This window comes from Olea europaea, chromosome 10 (genome assembly GCF_002742605.1).
Source record: "Olea europaea var. sylvestris chromosome 10, O_europaea_v1, whole genome shotgun sequence".
Taxonomy (NCBI): Eukaryota; Viridiplantae; Streptophyta; class Magnoliopsida; order Lamiales; family Oleaceae; genus Olea; species Olea europaea.
The window spans coordinates 6100243-6118543 of record NC_036246.1 but is presented as its reverse complement, the minus strand read 5'-3'; the positions used below and the strand labels follow the sequence as shown (position 1 = coordinate 6118543).

General features: G+C 36.6%; 3 protein-coding genes across 4 annotated transcripts; all 3 read left to right on the top strand.

The window, feature by feature from the left end:
- Positions 1-8865: 8865 nt before the first annotated feature.
- Positions 8866-10286, top strand: LOC111400213 (protein FAR1-RELATED SEQUENCE 5-like). Its single transcript, XM_023027638.1, has 4 exons — positions 8866-8934; positions 9064-9147; positions 9214-10146; positions 10260-10286. The coding sequence occupies exons 1-4, from the start codon at positions 8866-8868 to the stop codon at positions 10284-10286; spliced, it is 1113 nt and encodes a 370-aa protein (XP_022883406.1).
- Positions 10287-10488: 202 nt separating this feature from the next.
- On the top strand, positions 10489-11346 carry LOC111402613. 2 transcript variants are annotated; one of them, XM_023030993.1, is made up of 4 exons: positions 10489-10701; positions 10783-10917; positions 10986-11076; positions 11170-11346. In XM_023030993.1, exons 1-4 carry the CDS (start codon positions 10513-10515, stop codon positions 11223-11225), a joined length of 471 nt encoding a protein of 156 aa, XP_022886761.1. In that variant the 5' UTR covers positions 10489-10512; the 3' UTR covers positions 11226-11346. The 2 variants fall into 2 exon arrangements, 1 of the variants encoding a protein (XP_022886761.1); XR_002704310.1 differs by having other exon boundaries at positions 10513-10701; positions 10788-11076.
- A 3624-nt stretch (positions 11347-14970) lies between these two features.
- On the top strand, positions 14971-16463 carry LOC111402612 (uncharacterized acetyltransferase At3g50280-like). Its single transcript, XM_023030992.1, has one exon. It carries the CDS (start codon positions 15039-15041, stop codon positions 16356-16358), a length of 1320 nt encoding a protein of 439 aa, XP_022886760.1. The 5' UTR covers positions 14971-15038; the 3' UTR covers positions 16359-16463.
- The last annotated feature ends 1838 nt before the right edge of the window (positions 16464-18301 follow it).

The window sequence follows — 18301 nt, the reverse complement described above, 5'->3', positions numbered from 1 at the left end:
CTAGGAGAACGTGGGGTAGTGGGGAAGCCAACGAGGGACACATGGCACCATGATCATCCGACACTCACCCAGCTTCCAGTACCTATAAATACCCCCGAAGGTGACACAGGTAACGGGATTGATATTTTTAGCTATTTGAATTCCATCCTTATTTCTCCTAACATATATACTGATTCTCACGCCGGAGGTAAAACGGAGGAGAAAGCCCCACCCTCACTTTTTAAGTTATACATGCTTGTCAAAGTAGCAGGAATGCCAACGGCCACCAGGTAGATTAGGAGGTATTATTCCACCACCATTTCATTTTATTTTATACATGTGTCACCTATGCTAAGAATTTTTAAGAAAGATCCATAATCTGAGTCGTGGTATCCACGTTACATTAGTTAACATGCTTGGCTTACTTGTCAGATGGTTTGATGCACTTGTGTCAGATGTCCACTTAGAATCTGCAATGGTGTTGTCCAATGTAAGTGCAACAGGTGCTTGAGAAATGCCTTTACTTTGAGTTGTCTTCTTTGGCAGTCACCAACAGATCTTGGCGATGTGTCACAGAGTGACACAATATTGAAAAATTCTTCTTTATATAATTCTCTTTCTATTGGGGTCATGCGGCGTTCTCCTGAGGTGGAGGATGACTTTGGTGTAATGGTGTTTGAAATAGAATTGTTTGAGTGATCTTTGTTGGAGTCTCTGGACTGTTGTGTCTGAAAATCTTGTCCTGTAGAATTAAAAGACCGTGATACCAATATCTTGAGGAGGATTGTTGCTGAGTGCACATTTGTTGATAATAGAATGCCAACTGAGGAGTGATTTGCGGAGCAGTGACATTAATGTTTACAGAGAACCAGTTACACCTCTTATCAAAGCTTTGTTATTGTGATACGAGCTCTGAATATCTGGGTCTTGACAGTTTTAACATAATTGTGGTGAATGGCTCGTATTGAGGTCCGAGGCTTGTGAAAAGATTGTTGGAAAATATGTAGGAGAAATGGAGTAGAGACGAATAATATCACAATAATGCAACAACAAAAATAATTAACACTAGAAACTTGATAAGAACAAGATCGAAGGCTCGAACGCATAATTGCTATCCTCAAACTATATTTGCCTCCTCTCAGGATTGATTGAGATGCTTAACAATTTTGACAAATGGTTCGTAGGATTATATCAAACCTTGTAAAGGATCTAGCACTAAAGTATAAGTGCGATCCTCTGAAACTTTAAGAATACAAGAAGAAAAGAGTATGAATGTGAATCAAGAATTTCATATTTGATATTGGAATGAATATGGATCACAAATGTTTCTCACTTGTTTTTGGCTTGAAATGCATCACCTATATATAGGCCACCACCAATGTGCACGAATTGGTGCTAAAATAGGTTGAAAAGCCACCACAATTTTGAGTTGCAACGGTAGGAAACCGACCTCCAATGGTCAATTTTGTATCTCTGCAACTGCATAGTATAAATCTATGCGACAGCATAGAACAACCCAAAGAGGCCCCAGAATTTCCTGCAATAGGCCATGTGACTACATAGAACAAGGTTTTGCCTCTAATACCGATTTTCATTTTTTCTTCATATTTATTCATCCCATTTCATTTTTCTTGAATGTTGAACAACATTTCAATAATCCCCCACTTGTTCAAAATTCGAGAAAAATTCTCATACTCAAATCATATGATACTCATGTATAAGGACTAGATATCTTTTGATTTGAATCTAGCCATAGTGTAATCCAAACAAAGTAAAGTAGGAATCAAAGGTAGCTGTAACTTTGAACCAATTATTCCGTGTAACAAAATCGGTTCGAACACACACACAAGTACCACGTGTTCTCAAGTTCCTCATAACTCACTTAGGGCTGTTATGGCCTTATGCTCATCCTATTCGACAAACTTTTAAGAGAAAAACTCCAACTCTCAATTGAGGCGGCACCACCTCAAAGTTTGTTTAGGTAAAGTTCGTCCAATACCTTTGTTACTTTTAGAAGTATTGGTGTTTTAGCACTGAATTTCATTAAGAGCTTTAATGCTCAATCCTCATTTCAATAACAACCAGCATTATTTTACTTAGGATAGGGTTATTGTGGATTTGAATAATGCTGAAACCATCCCACATATCAAATGACTTATTTTTACCCTTTGAACCAGTGGATTACCTTTTGAGTAATGACGAGTAGGGTTGCCGCCATTGGTGGACCTTTATTGCTAAAGGAATTTCAACTACATCCTACTCGAAGTAGATGCCACTAAATCTCTATTTAGTGATTTAGTTAAAGGATCCGTTAAGTTCTCTATTGACTTTACATAATTAAGGAAAATTATTCAATCTTTGATTAATTTTCTTATGTAGTCGTATCTTAGACTCATATGTCTAAACTCTTCATTGTATACCTCATTGTATGCTTTCGCTAATGTGGCTTGACTATTACACATGATAGATATTGAAAACATATTCTTCGATCCCAAAGGTATCTCATAGGAGAGATCCTTCGACCACTCAGCCTCTTTCCCAGTATCTGATAGTACCACAAATTCAGATTCCATGGTTGAGTGTGTTATACATGTTTGTTTGTTTTTTTTATTTATTTCCAAGAAACAGTACCTCCTCTAAGAGTAAACACCAAACCCAAGGTAGATTTAATTTCACCCGTGCAAGATATCCAACTAACATAGGTAAATCCCTCCAATACTGCCAAAAATTTATTATATTGTAGGCTCAAGTTCTTGGTTTTCTTTAAGTATCTAAGAACTCTCCCAATAGCCTTCCGATGATCGTTGCTTGAATTTCTAATAAACCTGCTAAGTTTACTTATTGCATAGGCTATGTCCGGTCTTGTGCATTAACTGCATACATAAAACTCCCTATAGCACTTGCATATTCCAATCAAGCAATTGCCCTTCCACTATTCTTTACAAGTGTTAGATTTGGATCGATTGGGGTACTATATTCCTTTAAGTTCAAGTGTTTGAACTTATTTATCACATTCTTGATATAATGTGATTAACTCAAATGGTAATCCCCACAAGTCTTTGTGACTTTGATACCCAAAATGGTATCCACATGTCCAAGATCTTTCATTTTGAATGTGGAAGATAAAAACCTCTTTGTTTCTTCTATACCGTCCATGTGATTACTCATAATCAACATGTCGTCAACATATAATCATATAAATATCGCATAATTTTCACATATTTTGAAAAATAAACATTTATCTACACTATTATGTTTAAACCCAAAAGAAATAATTGCTAAGTCAAACTTCTCATGCCATTCTTTAGGTACTTGCTTCAAATCGTATAAAGATTTCACAAACTTGCATACCTTATGTTTACTCCCAGGTAGGGCAAACCCTTTGGGTTGTTCCATATAAACCTTCTCATCAAGATTTCCATTTAGGAATGCCGTCTTGACATCCATTTGATGAACATACAAGTCATATATTGAAGGTAAAGAGAATAATATCTTAATCGATGTCATTCTAGCAATTGGTAAGTATCAAAATAGTCAATTCCTTCCTCTTGTCGATATCGTTTGGCTACCAATCTAGCATTGAAAGTATTTAGTGATCCATCAACATTATATTTTCTCCTAAATATCCATTTGCATCCAATAGGTTTGGATCCCGCTGGTAAATCAACAAATTTCCAAGTATTATTGGACATTATCGAATCTATTTCGTCCTTAATTGCATCCTTCCAAAAGATGTTGTCACGTGAAACCATAACTTCTTTATATAAGTCTTAGGGTCGGTTTCCACTTATAGAACAAAAGGAATTATTCTTACAACATTCAACTCGTTTCCCTCTACTAAGTAAAAAAGAGATAACTTGAGAATCAATTTCATCTGGTCCCAAAGACTTCCCAACCCGAGTTCTCTTACTTATTCGTGGTACACTAGATTCATCAACATCTTTAAAAGATATTTCATCACATGTTCCACTTGAGCTAGGGACATATTCAAGATTTTCCCTTAATTCATTATTTGAAGATAACAAATCCTTAAAGAACTCTACATCGTTGGATTCAATAATCACTTTAGACTCCAAATTCAGCAATCTATAAGATTTGCTATTATTCGCATATCTCACAAAGGCACATTTAATGTTTCTTGGACCCAATTTGTACTATTCGGATTCGTATTCTTGCAATAAGTAAGACATTCCCACACTTTGAAGTATCCAATGTTTGATTTTCTTCCTTTCCATGGTTCATAAGGAGAAACCTTAGTATATTTCGAAGGAATCTTATATGCACTTAATAAAGATTCACCCCACAAGTTAAATTGCAACTTAGCATGAATGAGCATGGCATTAACCATTTCAACTAAGGTTTTATTTTTCCTTTCGGCTAAACCATTTTGTTTGGGGGTCCGAGGTGTGAAACATTGGTGAATGATTTCATGTTGTTCACAAAACAAGTTAAAATTGTTGGAAATTGAGGTTTTAATTTTCTTTCCTAGATAAATTTCAACGTCGTTTTTGTAGCTTTAAACATATCAAAAGCTTTACTTTTATGCTTTATCAAATAAACATGCATTTATCTAGAAATGTCATCAATAAAGGTAATAAAATACCTATTTCCACCCCTAGTTAACATGCCATTCATTTCACATATATCGGTATGAATAAGTTCTAAAATGTTAGAAGTCCTTTTCACACTATGATAAGACCTTTTGATCATTTTAGATTATACATATATCTTACATTTACTTTTATTATTTTCATTTTATGAGATCAATTCACAATTTTTTCATGCGTTTCATGGTACTTATTCCAACATGACCTAATCTAGCATGCTATAATGAAAATAAATCCACAACATTAGCAAAATCAGTTTTATTCAATTCATTGTCAAGGGTACATAATTTGATCATTCCTTCACAAGAATAGCATTTCCAACAAATTTTCCATTAAGGGATAATACAAGTTTTTCGGACTTGAATACACTTTTCATGCCCGAATTGCTATCCTCAAACTATATTTGCCTCCACTCGGGATTGATTGAGATGCTTAACGATTTGGCAAATGGTTCGTAGGATTATATCAAGCCTTGTAAAGGATCTAGCACTAAAGCACAAGTGCGATCCTCTAAAACTTTAAGAACACAAGGAAGAAAAGAGTATGAATGTGAATCAAGAATTTCATATTTGATATTGGAATGAATATGGATCACAAATGTTTCTCACTTGTTTTTGGCTTGAGATGCATCACCTATATATAGGGCACCACCAATGTGCACGAATTGGTGCCAAAATAGGTTGAAAAGTCACCACAATTTGGAGTTGCAACAGTAGGAAATCGACCTCCATCAGTCGATTTTGTATAACTATGCGACTGCATAGTATAAATCTATGCGACAGCATAGAACAACCCAGAGAGGTCCCAGAATTTCCTGCAATAGGCCATGCGACTGCATAGTATTAATCTATGCGGCTGCATAGAATAAGATTTTGCCTCTAATACCTTTTTCGTTTTTTCTTCATATTTATTTATCCCATTTCATTTTTCTTGAATGTTGAACAACATTTCAACAAAGATAACAAACTTTCTCCTTATATAAAAATAGTTTCCCAATAGCTGCAAGGCTGTCGCATAAGCTTTTGAAAGTGCATGTGCTCCTAAAGAATTTATTCTTCTTCCTTACAAAGATAAGTGATATGTCGTTGGAGTGTAAATTCTCTTTCTTGAGAATCCTGTGCATATCTATTCCTGAGTGCTTCCCAAACTTAGTGTGATGTGTCGATGAGACCTATGACAAGTCTAAGGGCTTCTTTTGAGAGTGTCCCATTATCCACCCTCGAGGAAGCCATTGGACTTGTGCCAAGCAATAAAATTTGCTTGTGTTAATATTAATTTCGCATAAGCTTTTGAAAGTGCATGTGCTCCTAAAGAATTTATTCTTCTTCCTTACAAAGATAAGTGATATGTCGTTGGAGTGTAAATTCTCTTTCTTGAGAATCCTGTGCATATCTATTCCTGAGTGCTTCCCAAACTTAGTGTGATGTGTCGATGAGACCTATGACAAGTCTAAGGGCTTCTTTTGAGAATGTCCCATTATCCACCCTCGAGGAAGCCATTGGGCTTGCGCCAAGCAGTAAAATTTTGCTTGTGTTAATATTAATGTTTGTCGTTCTGTAGCTTTGTTAGTGTTGGAATTTGGTGTGTTGTACTTGAGAGGTGCTTGATCATCTTCATTGGTAAGGTGACCAACGAGCTCTTGGCTTTCTGTAAGAGCCAATGCTCTCTGTAAGTGCTGCTCTGGTGCACATCCCTCCTCACCAAGAAGAAAAAAGGGAAAATGATATTTTTTAATGAATAAATTGTCATATTAAAGATTTTTTTTCATTTTTTCATTTTTTTTGTTTTTTGGGTTTTTTGTTTCGCTTTGAACATAACCACTGGAAACTACATAGATCTCTTTTTAAATTGGATAAAACACCCTAAAACAGATAAACTACTTGGCACAAAAAACTTTAAAATTCAAACTTCAAAATATAGCCCTTGTTTGGGCTCCATTATAATGAAAATGTACTTCTCTCTCTCTTTTTATCCACACATTTGTCATTTAAATAATATTACACGTAAATTTAAATTTTCTTTTCTCTTTTTAACCATATATCTTTCAAAAAAATCATTATTCCAAAATATATTTTGTCTGCAAAATTTAATTTTAATGGAGCCGTACCCTTGACTAAAGCTATTTTGATTTTTTTGTTGTTGCATGCTCATTGAATTTGATACTCACTGATATGCTATCACATTTATTGCGTCTAGACTATAGGACAATCATTTCATTTAAACTAGTAAACCTTGAATTCCTTAATCACTTAATTTCTCTCCATTAATATATGAATATGTGCCCTTACCTCTCTAATTCTCTGAATATGAAATTCCACTTTTTTATCTCCCCAAGATTGTAGGGACTCCTTGTAACTCCTCTGATCCTCTCAAAGATTTTTATCGTCTAGCTATGTAGTGTTACTAATAAATTTCATTTCTTGTTAATTATTATTATTATTATTTCAATAAAGCATAACAAATCAAATGTTAAGAAGAATATTGGGATGTAAAGACTAGGGATATCAAGAAGATGAGTTGGCTTGCGAGTCAAAATTTGAAACTCGGGCTGTCCTTGAGTAAAAATAGTTCGGACTTTTTTGGCTCGAATTGAGCTGAACTTTTGCTCAACCAAAAAATATAGGCTTGACCCGAGCTTTCAGTTCAGGCCCTATTGAGTCGAAACTGATTGAGCTAAGCTGATTCATGTTTTTTTTTTTTGATAAAAAAATCTCCTTGTGTTGTGTTTTTTAAGGGTCAGCTCATTGCCCATGACATGAGCTAGTCCGTGGACGGTCTAGGTTGATGAGCCAAATTACCGATCAATTATGCTAGATAGCCACATAGTTTGACACAAAACTTGACACAATGATGTGGAAAATGGAAAAAAAAAAAAATTAAACAGAGAGAAAAAAACTGGCGCCGGTGAAAAACTTGTGAAATTTGAAAATTTTAAAACCGACCCACTTGTTAAACCCGACCCAGCCCAGTTGTTAAACCCGTATCATTGGTGAAAACCCGTTTCTTTTTGTAATTTTCATTTCGAATCAAAACCCGTGTGTAGGTCTTTGGAACTCCCATTGTGGCGCGATCTGCAGACCGCCGGTTGCAATGGCGCGATCTTGTTACCAGATCCAACTGCATCCCTTCTCTTCTGTACATGGAGCATGACAAATACCTATTTTAGCTGGAAAAGAAATCGAACTACAGTGGCTGGAAGAGATTACAGTGGCTTGTAGAGAAACCCATTTCGTCATTCCTCAATAATCTTAATCAATAGGTATTTGACTAATATTTAAGGTTAATTAGATACTTACTACGCATATTGTGTAAATCCAAAATTCTAACTTGTTGATTGCGTCGTTTATGTGTACTACATTGAATGAAGAAGGGCCTGGCAGTGGGAAAAGACTCCAGACGTAGACGAACCTAACATTTTTCAGCCGAGAGAAGACCGAAAAAGGTATTGGTTTCCTATACATACCATTTGGATTTAGGGGATTTGCAATTTGATTTTCTCTCTTTACAGTTTTTTGAGTTGGTTACTGATAGATGGTCTTGCATTGTGATATGAGTAGGTAGACTGTTTATGTTTTAATTTGCCTTTTGAATTCTGTTTATGTTTTAATTTTCCCATGGATTGATGACGTGAGAATAAACTGCGTTATCTATCTGAAATTTCCAAACTAGAGCTGAAGAATACATTAAGCTTGCTGAGATCCAATGATGAGCATATAGAAAAGTCCAAATTGGAGCTGAAGAATACATTAAGCTCACTGGACATTTCTATATAGTTCTCTTGTTGTATTTTAGTTTCGTTCATTTTTTGCTTCTTTTCTTTTAGATTTGAACCATTATATTATATTTTCTACTTTTCTTCAAACGATTATTTGCATTGTAGTCCATCGTGATCTGACTAGTTTCTATTTGAATTATAGTTACATAAATTATTTGACATGTTAAATAATTTGTTTGATGAAGGGAAAGAAATTTCGAATTATGTGGATGAAATTATACCGGTGGAGTCCGATAATGAGGATGTTGTGGATATTATGAATGTAGCGGGTGATGATACGTTAGTTGGAGATGGTGTGATTGTGCCCGAGTCGGGTATGAAATTTAAGGATGAAAATGAAATTTTTGATTTGTACAAAAGATATGCATACGAAAGTGGTTTCCCGGTCAGGAAACGAAATTCGATAAAGGATGATGACGGAGTATTGAGAAATGTTATATTTGTTGTAGCCGTGAAGGGAAAAGAATAAAAAATACAAGCGGTTTTTTGAAACCGCAAGCAACCATGCAGAGAGGACGTAAAGTAAGGATCTGCGCATCCAAAGATGTTTGTGGAATATGGAATATTAACAAGGTATATCTAGACCATAATCATAAGCCAAGCCCTTCGAAGTCTAGGCTGTATCGGTGCAATCGAGAGTTGAGTGCACATGTTAAACGAAGACTCGAAGTGAATGACATGGCATGAATTCCATTACACAAGAGCTTCAACTCTACAGTTGTTGAAGCGAGTGGGTATGAGAATTTGAGTTGCATCGAGAAGGATTGTCGTAACTATGTTGAGAAAGTTAGGCGTTTAAGACTTGGATAAGGGGACGTATCAGCACTACAATCATACTTCTCTAAAATGCAGGCACAGTGCGTGGGCTTTTACTTTAGTATAGATCTGGATGATGATTTGCGTCTAAAGAATGTTTTTTGGGCAGACTATAGGAGTAGGCAAGCATATAAGGAGTTCGGTGATGTTGTCACATTTGACATTACATACCTCATGAATAAGTATGATATGCCATTTTTTCCTTTTGTTGGAGTGAACCACCATGGACAGTCGACACTCCTTGGATGTGGTCTGGTCTCGAATGAGGATACAGAGACATTTGTCTGGCTTTTTCGAACCTGGCTGCAATGCATGCATGGACTGGCTCCATATGGGATAGTTACGGATCAGGATAGGGCTATGCAAAATGCAATCCAAATTGTGTTTCCCAATACAAAGCATAGATGGTGTTTGTGGCACATAATGAAGAAGTTGCCTGAGAAGTTCGGATACCATGCGGATAAGGGGTCTATATTCGCTACTATACACAGTTTGGTCTACGATTGTCAGTTTGTAGAAGATTTCGAAAACGGTTGGAGAGTGATGGTAGAAAGGTTTCACTTATATGAGAATGAGTGGTTGGCGGGTTTGTACAAGAATAGAGAATGTTGGGTACCTTGCTATTTAAAAATCACATTCTGGGCAGGGATGTCAACTACTCAACGCAGTGAGAGTATGCATACATTCTTTGATGGTTATGTACATTCGAAGACGACGTTGAAGCAATTTGTTGAACAATACGAACAAGCATTGAGAAACAAGGTTGAGAAGGAGTTTCAAGCAGACTTCAAGTCGTTCTCGCAAATGGTACCATGCGCATCAAGATATGGAATTGAGAAGCAATTTCAAGCAGTTTACACAATTTCGAAATTTAAGGAAGTTCAAGAGGAGTTCACGGGTAAAATGTACTACAACCTTGTTTCTGTCTCTGAGGGACTATTGGGGGCAACGTATGAGGTACGGGAGGATGTAATAAATGACGAGCATTCGAAGAAAAAAAGTTTTTTTCTCTCATTTCAAAGAGACAAATGTGAAATCACTTGCAGTTGCCACAACTTTGAGTTTCGAGGGATTATTTGCAGACATATGATCGCAGTATTGGTCCGTAATGATGTGAAATCCATACCCGAAAGATATATATTACGGAGATGGCGACGAGATGTGAGTAGGGCCCACACGAGGGTACCCGTGAACTATGATGGTTTGATTAGTACGCCAGGGCAATTGAAGTATGACAAAATGTGTCAACACTTTGCAACATTGGCCGATCTAACAGCAGAAGATGAAGCGAAATCTGATGCCATAATTGATTGGATTGACAGTCAATGTGAAGAGATGATGGAAACAAATCATACTAATAGTAATGTCCTCTCCCCGCATACGACTCAGATATCATTCCAATGTGGAGCTCCAGAGGATACTGGAAGTGGTAACATAAGGGATCCAGAATGTGTGAAAAGAAAAGGTGCCCCAAAGAAACTTCGGAAGAAGAGCCCATTGGAAACCATTTCGAGCAAAGTTAAGGTAATACTCAAATGTTGCATATTTTCGGTTGTTGCAAACTCAGTATAGGGATAATGTCAAAGAACATTCCTTGTTTTGCAGGCAAGTACGGGTTCTACCAAACGGAAGAAAACGAAGGTTCCTAGAAGTGATATGGGAATGGTTTCAGTGCCCATTCTCCAGTCGCCTCAACAACTACACATGCCGCTACCGTTCTCCTATACGAACCTCCTTTTGGTTAGCATTTGTTAATGATTTGACTTCAATGATAATGTAGTATTTACTGATAATGCTATTTCACGCAGGGTGGGAACCAAAATCTTCAGTTCACACATCACTTGCAATCCACGTGTCTAAACCCTTCATTGGCAACAACTCCTACATTAAATATGCAAGGTGAATAAGTTGGACCGTCTAATAAACATTGTTCATTATGTATATTTATTAATACTTTGCAAAAATTGTTCATTATGTATATTCATTATGTAGGTTTGGGAATGCATTTTGATGGAGGAAACACGGATGCACCTACGGAGGAACCATGATGAAATAACTGGTCCTTACAAGGACGACCCATCACCTACTTCTTTTGTCCCTGGTGCAGCATATCATGTTCTCCTTGAAGCTTTTGGAAGAAAGGGTTATCTTGCTGGAACCCCAGATGAACTAAAAGAGGCTCTTGTTGAATCTTTTTCAACACGAAAGTCCTACTGTCATAAATGTTACGATTGATCCATATGCTGGTGCAGTATATGCTGCTTCTGTGTACAAGTACTCTTGTAACTTGCCAATGAAGCCGACACTTGCACTTTGTTTGGGTTATGGAATTGTAAGTCCTAGGAACATGAAATAGTGTTTGTACTTCTAATCAAACATTGATCACGGTTTTAACTTTTGTGCACTAGAAAAAAATATACTTTGATTATCCTACATTCTGATGTAAGACAGACATTTTTTAGCTTCAATTTCAAGATTTACCATTCTACTGCATTTGTTGGTGTTGTACTTGCACCCATATCTCCCATGGCAAAAATTGGGACCTAACGAGCTAACTAGGCAAACATGTCGACCCATAGTTGGCTTGATCAACGGGTAATATTCCACCATGGTTTACTCGACATTTCAAATAAGACTCACCTATTGGAGTTCTTCTGACCATCACCCCGTCCTTAATGCCCGAGCGCTCTACGAGTGTACATAGCAGGATAGAAAACCTGTCTCTAGCTGACGGTACCATGCTGATGCAACTGTAACCAATATTTTAAAAGTGCAAGCCCAGAACATACTATGCAGACAAGTTCTCAAATCGTTGCAACATAACTACTCCATCCGAGATAAAAGAAAGATATAGAACAATGGCTGCATTCCCAATTCAGTGCTACCAGCATAAAGCTCAATAAATTACTACATAAGATATAAGTCATAGTAGTTGTATTATATTCAATTTAAAAATTCAACAGAAACAAGTTACATAAAGCTGCTATTAACCTATCAATGGCTTAGCGCATCACGAGCAATAATTTCCTGAAAACGAGAGTACGAGTGCAAAAAGAAAAATGTTGCACCAATGGTAATAAGCAAAGCCTTCGATGAACTCAGGTTTAAATCAAATCCACAAGAACAACAGCTGCATGAGCAGATAAAATTCATAACTACAATGCACAGAAGCCATCAAGTTTTTAAGTAAATGGCCAAACAATAAAACATGAGCAACCAATTGATGACAGAACACAATGGAAATTGACAGCTCATTAGACCACGGAGCATTCTTTGTCACATTCTGGACGAGTATATTTAACTTTACAACTGATGTATGTTAAATTAGTTTCTAGGAAATGGAACATGTCATTATGGAAGATAATTCAAGATTGCTAGTGCATACAGGAATCTTGTAATATTGGTGGAGGCAAGGATAATTTGGATACTCCCACAATATTTCATTTACATAATTTGAGTTACAATTTCATTAGAAACGAATAAACTTTAGCTCAGGCCGAAGACTGTCCATTCTTCTCCCATTTGGTGACATGCTCTCCTCGTTTGCGTATGGTCACGTTCATAGCAATCTCCATTTCTTGATCACCAGTTATTCGGCATCGTGTTTCGGACATGCAAGACAGATCTGGAGTGCTGGCGACTAAACTTGATTCAGCACCCGTTTCCTTCGTTTTCACCCACTCCCAATAACCACATTTCACGCTGCACGTTTCGAACAGTTTGCCCTTGTTTTCAGTGTTCTTCTCCACCTCGAAGCACTTCAAAAACGCATGTTTACACCATGGGCAAGGTCGTTTATTCGGGCATTCCGCAAAAAAATTTCCCTTCAATCTACAACTATGGCATACTCCATAATTCTTCCCTCTCATTTTAACCTGGGGATCAAACACCAAACAAAATGATAATCTCAGACTCCCTAAGTCAGCACATGAAATGAATTCACAGAAGCAAATAAGTTGGAAGCAACATTCACTGGAAAGTAACCAAATGACTCCCTCAGTCAACACTAATCTCTCTCTGTCTGCAGGAAACATGAACATTCACTGGAAAGTAACCTAATGACTCGTGAACATTCCAGTTTAAGTTGGAAGCTAAATATGCATATTACAGGAGTAAATGAGCCTTTCACTCCCTCCTCCTCAGGCAAAAATGTCCCGTTCTTATCTAGTGAAGGACACGTTAAAAGAGAAACAATTTTGTCTATGGGGGGACTACTGCAAGGTTTCATTTTTCGTACTCCAAACATAATCTCCATTGTACAGGTAAAATTTGGGAAATCATATAACAAATTATTTTGGATAAAATCACATATCTGCAGATTTGAAATTCATATCACTACAAGGTATTTCAACCCATTTATTGAAACGTGAACTTCATACTTATATACCTAAGCTGTCTGTAGATGTGGTGAAAGACGATAAGCGGTAGCAATTACGAATCAACGAGAAGTGCCTGACCGTCTCAGAACTGAAACACTGAGTATTTCGACGGTGTTTCACCTAAGCTCTCTGCTAATCGGTACCAATTGAACAGCAACTTAGTAACATTAGGGCAAAATGATGAGCGTGCCGTCGACGGTATATTTAGAGTCACCGAGTAGAAGCTTTTCGGGGGAGATTTTAGAGCCAAATGAGCGGCTAATACCAGATTTTGTTTGATTACAACTAATAATTTAACTTTTTGAAAAGAGAATATAATTAAATAATAATGGATTGGATTCTCCATTTCTTCAATCTCTTATCACGTGAATGACGTTCATCCATTTTATATGCGTCCATATGTTTGGCTGATCTTTATGCCTATAAATTCTCAAGTAACTTTTAATTTATATATTTTGAGAAATTCACAAATATTAATCTTTTATTCGCACTCATTTTTACCTATTTGTAAATGAAGTTGTGTATAAGTAATTTTCAAACACACTCTATGTGATATCTTTAAAGTATCGGTGTTGAACATTTTTGAACGGTCCAATTTTGAATGGTTTTTAATTGTAGTATTTAAAATAGTTCAACCTATACTTGAGATTTTATTCTCTAATATTTTTAATTTTTTTAAGTAGAGTTATGTATATGCCCCCTTAGTGAAATTTTAAATTTATATTTTCGCATACGAATTTTTTTTACTCATAAGTGATATTTTATTTATAAGTAACTCTTTACATATAAGTTAATTTAGCTTAAAATTTAAATATTTACTTATAATTAAATTTTAAGGTATAAGAAATAATTATAAATAAATTTTAAGCTATAAGCTAATTTTGTACTTATAAATAATTTTTTACATTTAAAATTTAATCTTATGAGTAATTTTTTGCTTATAAATAAAATTTTTAATTATTATATTTCATTTAAAAGTTAATTTTGAAAAAAAAAATGTGATTTTTAAATAATTGTTTTATATATGGTAAGATTGAAATAAAATTTAACGAACGGTCAAAAAACATGGATTAAGCTCCAAATTACACTAATCACCCAAAATCAGTGTAATAAAACAAACAACTATCAATTTTCTCAATCCTCTCATGAACGGTGTCATCTCAAAATGGTCAAAATTGGTAAAAGAAAAATGAAAAAAGAAAAAATTCTCAAACGTGCGTTTAATCTATCGAATATTAGACGTGATGATTTATTGAAATCCAATCTTTAGAAAAACAAAAAACATGAAGATGCACATAAGGTGCTTGTGACATTAATTAAGAATAAAAACTAATATTATTTATGTTACGCAATATTCTTCATATAATTGAGGTAAAGAAGCCAAAAGCTTTGAAAAAATATATTCGTTCCCGTTTCTGCTTCGGCAGTTCACATTTGATATTTCAAATACATATTGGAGTACTTACCCAATAGAATACAAATATGGCAAAACTTGAAGAGATATCAACGTGTACAGTTCGAGCTTCAGAATTTGCAGTTGTAGGACGAACTCGGATTGAGTTAACTCCGTGGGATCTATTGTTCCTTTTGTTCGATTACAACCAAAAGGGTCTTCTTTTCCGCAAACCAGAAAACCTAGAAAAAGATTTACTCCATCACCTTAAAACCTCACTTTCTCGCACACTAGATTTCTTTCCCCATCTTGCTGGTCGCCTTGGTATTGAGAAATTTGAGGACGAAACCCAGTGCTTTTTCATTGATTGTACTAATGCTGGAGCCCAATTTACTCATGCTATTGTACATGGCCTCACTGTGAATGATATTCTCAAGCAAAAATACGTGCCTGAGATTGTCTATTCCTTTTTCCCACTCAATGGGATTCTAGACTGTGAAGGAACTGCCAACCCTTTGCTTGGGGTTCAAGTAACTGAGCTAGAAGATGGGTATTTCATTGGTTGCACCATGAATCACTGTGTAGTTGATGGGAGTTCATTTTGGCATTTCTTCAATTCTTGGTCTGAAATCTCACAGGGATATGATCATCCATCAAAACTTCCCACTCTAATTCGTGGGTTTGCTCCTGGTCATCTTAATCGCCCTGTTAAAATCCCTACACTCGAGAGAGAGGTGTTCAATGATTTAAGTCAGCCTCCGCTGCTTGAAAGAGTATTTAATTTTAGTAAAGAAAACATAGCTAAAGTCAAATCCAAGGCCAATGATGAAATTGGAAAAACATGCAGTTGTGTATCTTCTCTACTAGCACTTCTAGCTCATGTATGGAGATCCATGATACGCTGCCGTAATACGAATGATGATAACATAAAGACTACATTCAAATTATATGTGGGAACAAGAAATAGACTCCGTCCGCCATTGCCAGAAAGTTATTTCGGGAACGCTATTCAGGGAGGTGCCGCCACTGCGACGCCAAACGAGTTACTGAGAAATGGCCTCGGTTGGGCTGCCCAGCAGCTGAATCAAATGATAGCTGCTCAAACTCCTGAAGAAACCAAGAATTACTATGAAAATAGGATAAAAAGCCCTCGATTGTTGATGAAGGGTGCAAGGACTAATACATTTGTAGTTGGCAGCTCGCCACGGTTCAACGTGTATGGAAATGACTTTGGATGGGGAAAACCCGTGGCCGTGAGAGCTGGATTTGCGAACAAATTTGACGGAAAATTGACGATATTTCCTGGTGTAGAAGAAGGAAGTGTAGACATTGAGATTCGACTGACCCCGGACGCATTAAAAGCTATAGAAAACGATGCCGAATTCATGCAAGTTGTTACGGTAAACTAGCGTGCATGTAATTTGTGTGGTTCCGCGTTTTTTAAGATTCTAGCTGCAAGTCTGCAACGTTGTTTCCCCCCCCTCATTTCTTGGCTGCACAGTGCTTTTTCATTTTCTTTTGGAGTGAGTTGCTAATTACTTATTTTGAATAAGCTGTTATTAATTTTACAGTCATTTAACAAACTGGCTCATTTTCTCCGCTCACCCCTATACCTCGAATATACTATGTGTACATTCGAGGTTGTATACACAACATTATTCTTTAATAACATCATATATAGACTGTACATGACTATGCTTGAAAAATGTAAAATTACCTTTATGCCTCTATTCCGTGGGATTAAGTGATTAACATCACATCTTTAATAAATTTGATAAAAGTTGATGCAATCTATAATAGGAATGGTGTGGATTCCATGAATTATGTGATTAAAATTAATCGTTGACTTTTACTTAGTGTTTCGCGCGGGTTAGTCGCTAACAATTAAAAGGGATCAGACGATTGTGTAAGGGACAAACCTCTTGAGACAAAGTCCCAAAAAGGGGTGTTCTTTTATTGGCGATGACTTTACAATTGGAAATCAAAAACAAAATGCCTCCAAGGGGCGCAAGCACACGAGTTACTGAAAAAAGTGTTTAAATCTAAACTAAGGAAATTAAAATTACATGTTCTCTGTTCGAAAGTTTTTGATTCGATCTTTTGCTCTATGTCTTTTCTCTCTTTTATAGTCCATGGATGATCTTTTTTGTGATCAACCGCCTAAAAACTGCTTAATCGTTCTGCAACTGCCCACTTTCCTCATAATGGCCAACTTGTTATGAAAACTGTCTTTTTTAATTGCTGCCATTACTCTTCGTCATTCAACCGTTTTCGATTGAATTCCTTGAATCGTGGAACGTGATAGGGCTGCTTTAATAACTGCTTTGATAACTGCACTTCTTGATAACCACAACGCTTTATATTTGTTAAGACTTTGGGCGATTTGAAGGTTTGGGCGAGAATAGAGTAACAGCTCTGGGCGACTGCATGGCACTCCATTCGCTCAGATTCTGGGCGACTTACAAACTTGGGCGATGGTGATACCGCGTTCTTGGGCCTCCCTATTTGGGCCTTTATCTTGAATTGTTTGATTGGGCTTCGTTCTTTGGGCTATCTGATTTGGGGATCCTTCAATTAGGCTTCATTCCTTGAGCCGTTCGATTTGGGCTGAATTTTTATGTGTCAACAAGTACCCTCCAATATGGCAGAATTAATAATAATTATTAAATTTTGCCATATTCACTTTGTGTTTCCAGCAACATTCGAGATTTCCAAGAATTTCAATCATTGTTTCCGTCCATAACTTGAAAAGGTGCATCGTTTTGCAAACCCTTATAACCCCCAAACACGCCATTTCACTGCACCATTAAATCACGCCTCAAATTTTTTGCGTCTCTCCCACGATTTACTGTTCATCTTTTGCTTCCCTGCTACGTAACCCTGGAAAACTTCGTTCCATCTCAAATGGCTACTTCACAATCTCAAGCTGGCGACTCCTTTAGTTTTGATGACTTTCAGAACCTTCTAAGTCATCCATACATAACTCTGAGTTTTTTCGCGCCTGCCGATGTCGAACGCAATGAGTTCTACTTAGGTCCTTTCTTCAACAATGCAGAGATAGTCGAACAGGCGGTGGTGGGTTAGCTGTTTCCTTGTACTCAAGGCCCTCCATTTCTAAACTCTCTGTCGCTAGGGCCACTTCGCGAAAGAGGTATTCACACTTGGCCTAAATCTGATGTAGTTTTCCATAGGTGGCATGCTCGTCTTGTGGGCCATGGTCCTACTAAGGCACTTTTTGATAATGCTAAGATTTCTGATTTGTTAGAAATCTCTATTCACCCCCCTACTTTTGATTCAGCACTTTTTTCGATTGCTTTGAGTTTTTGGTCTTCTGAGTATAATACCTTTGTTT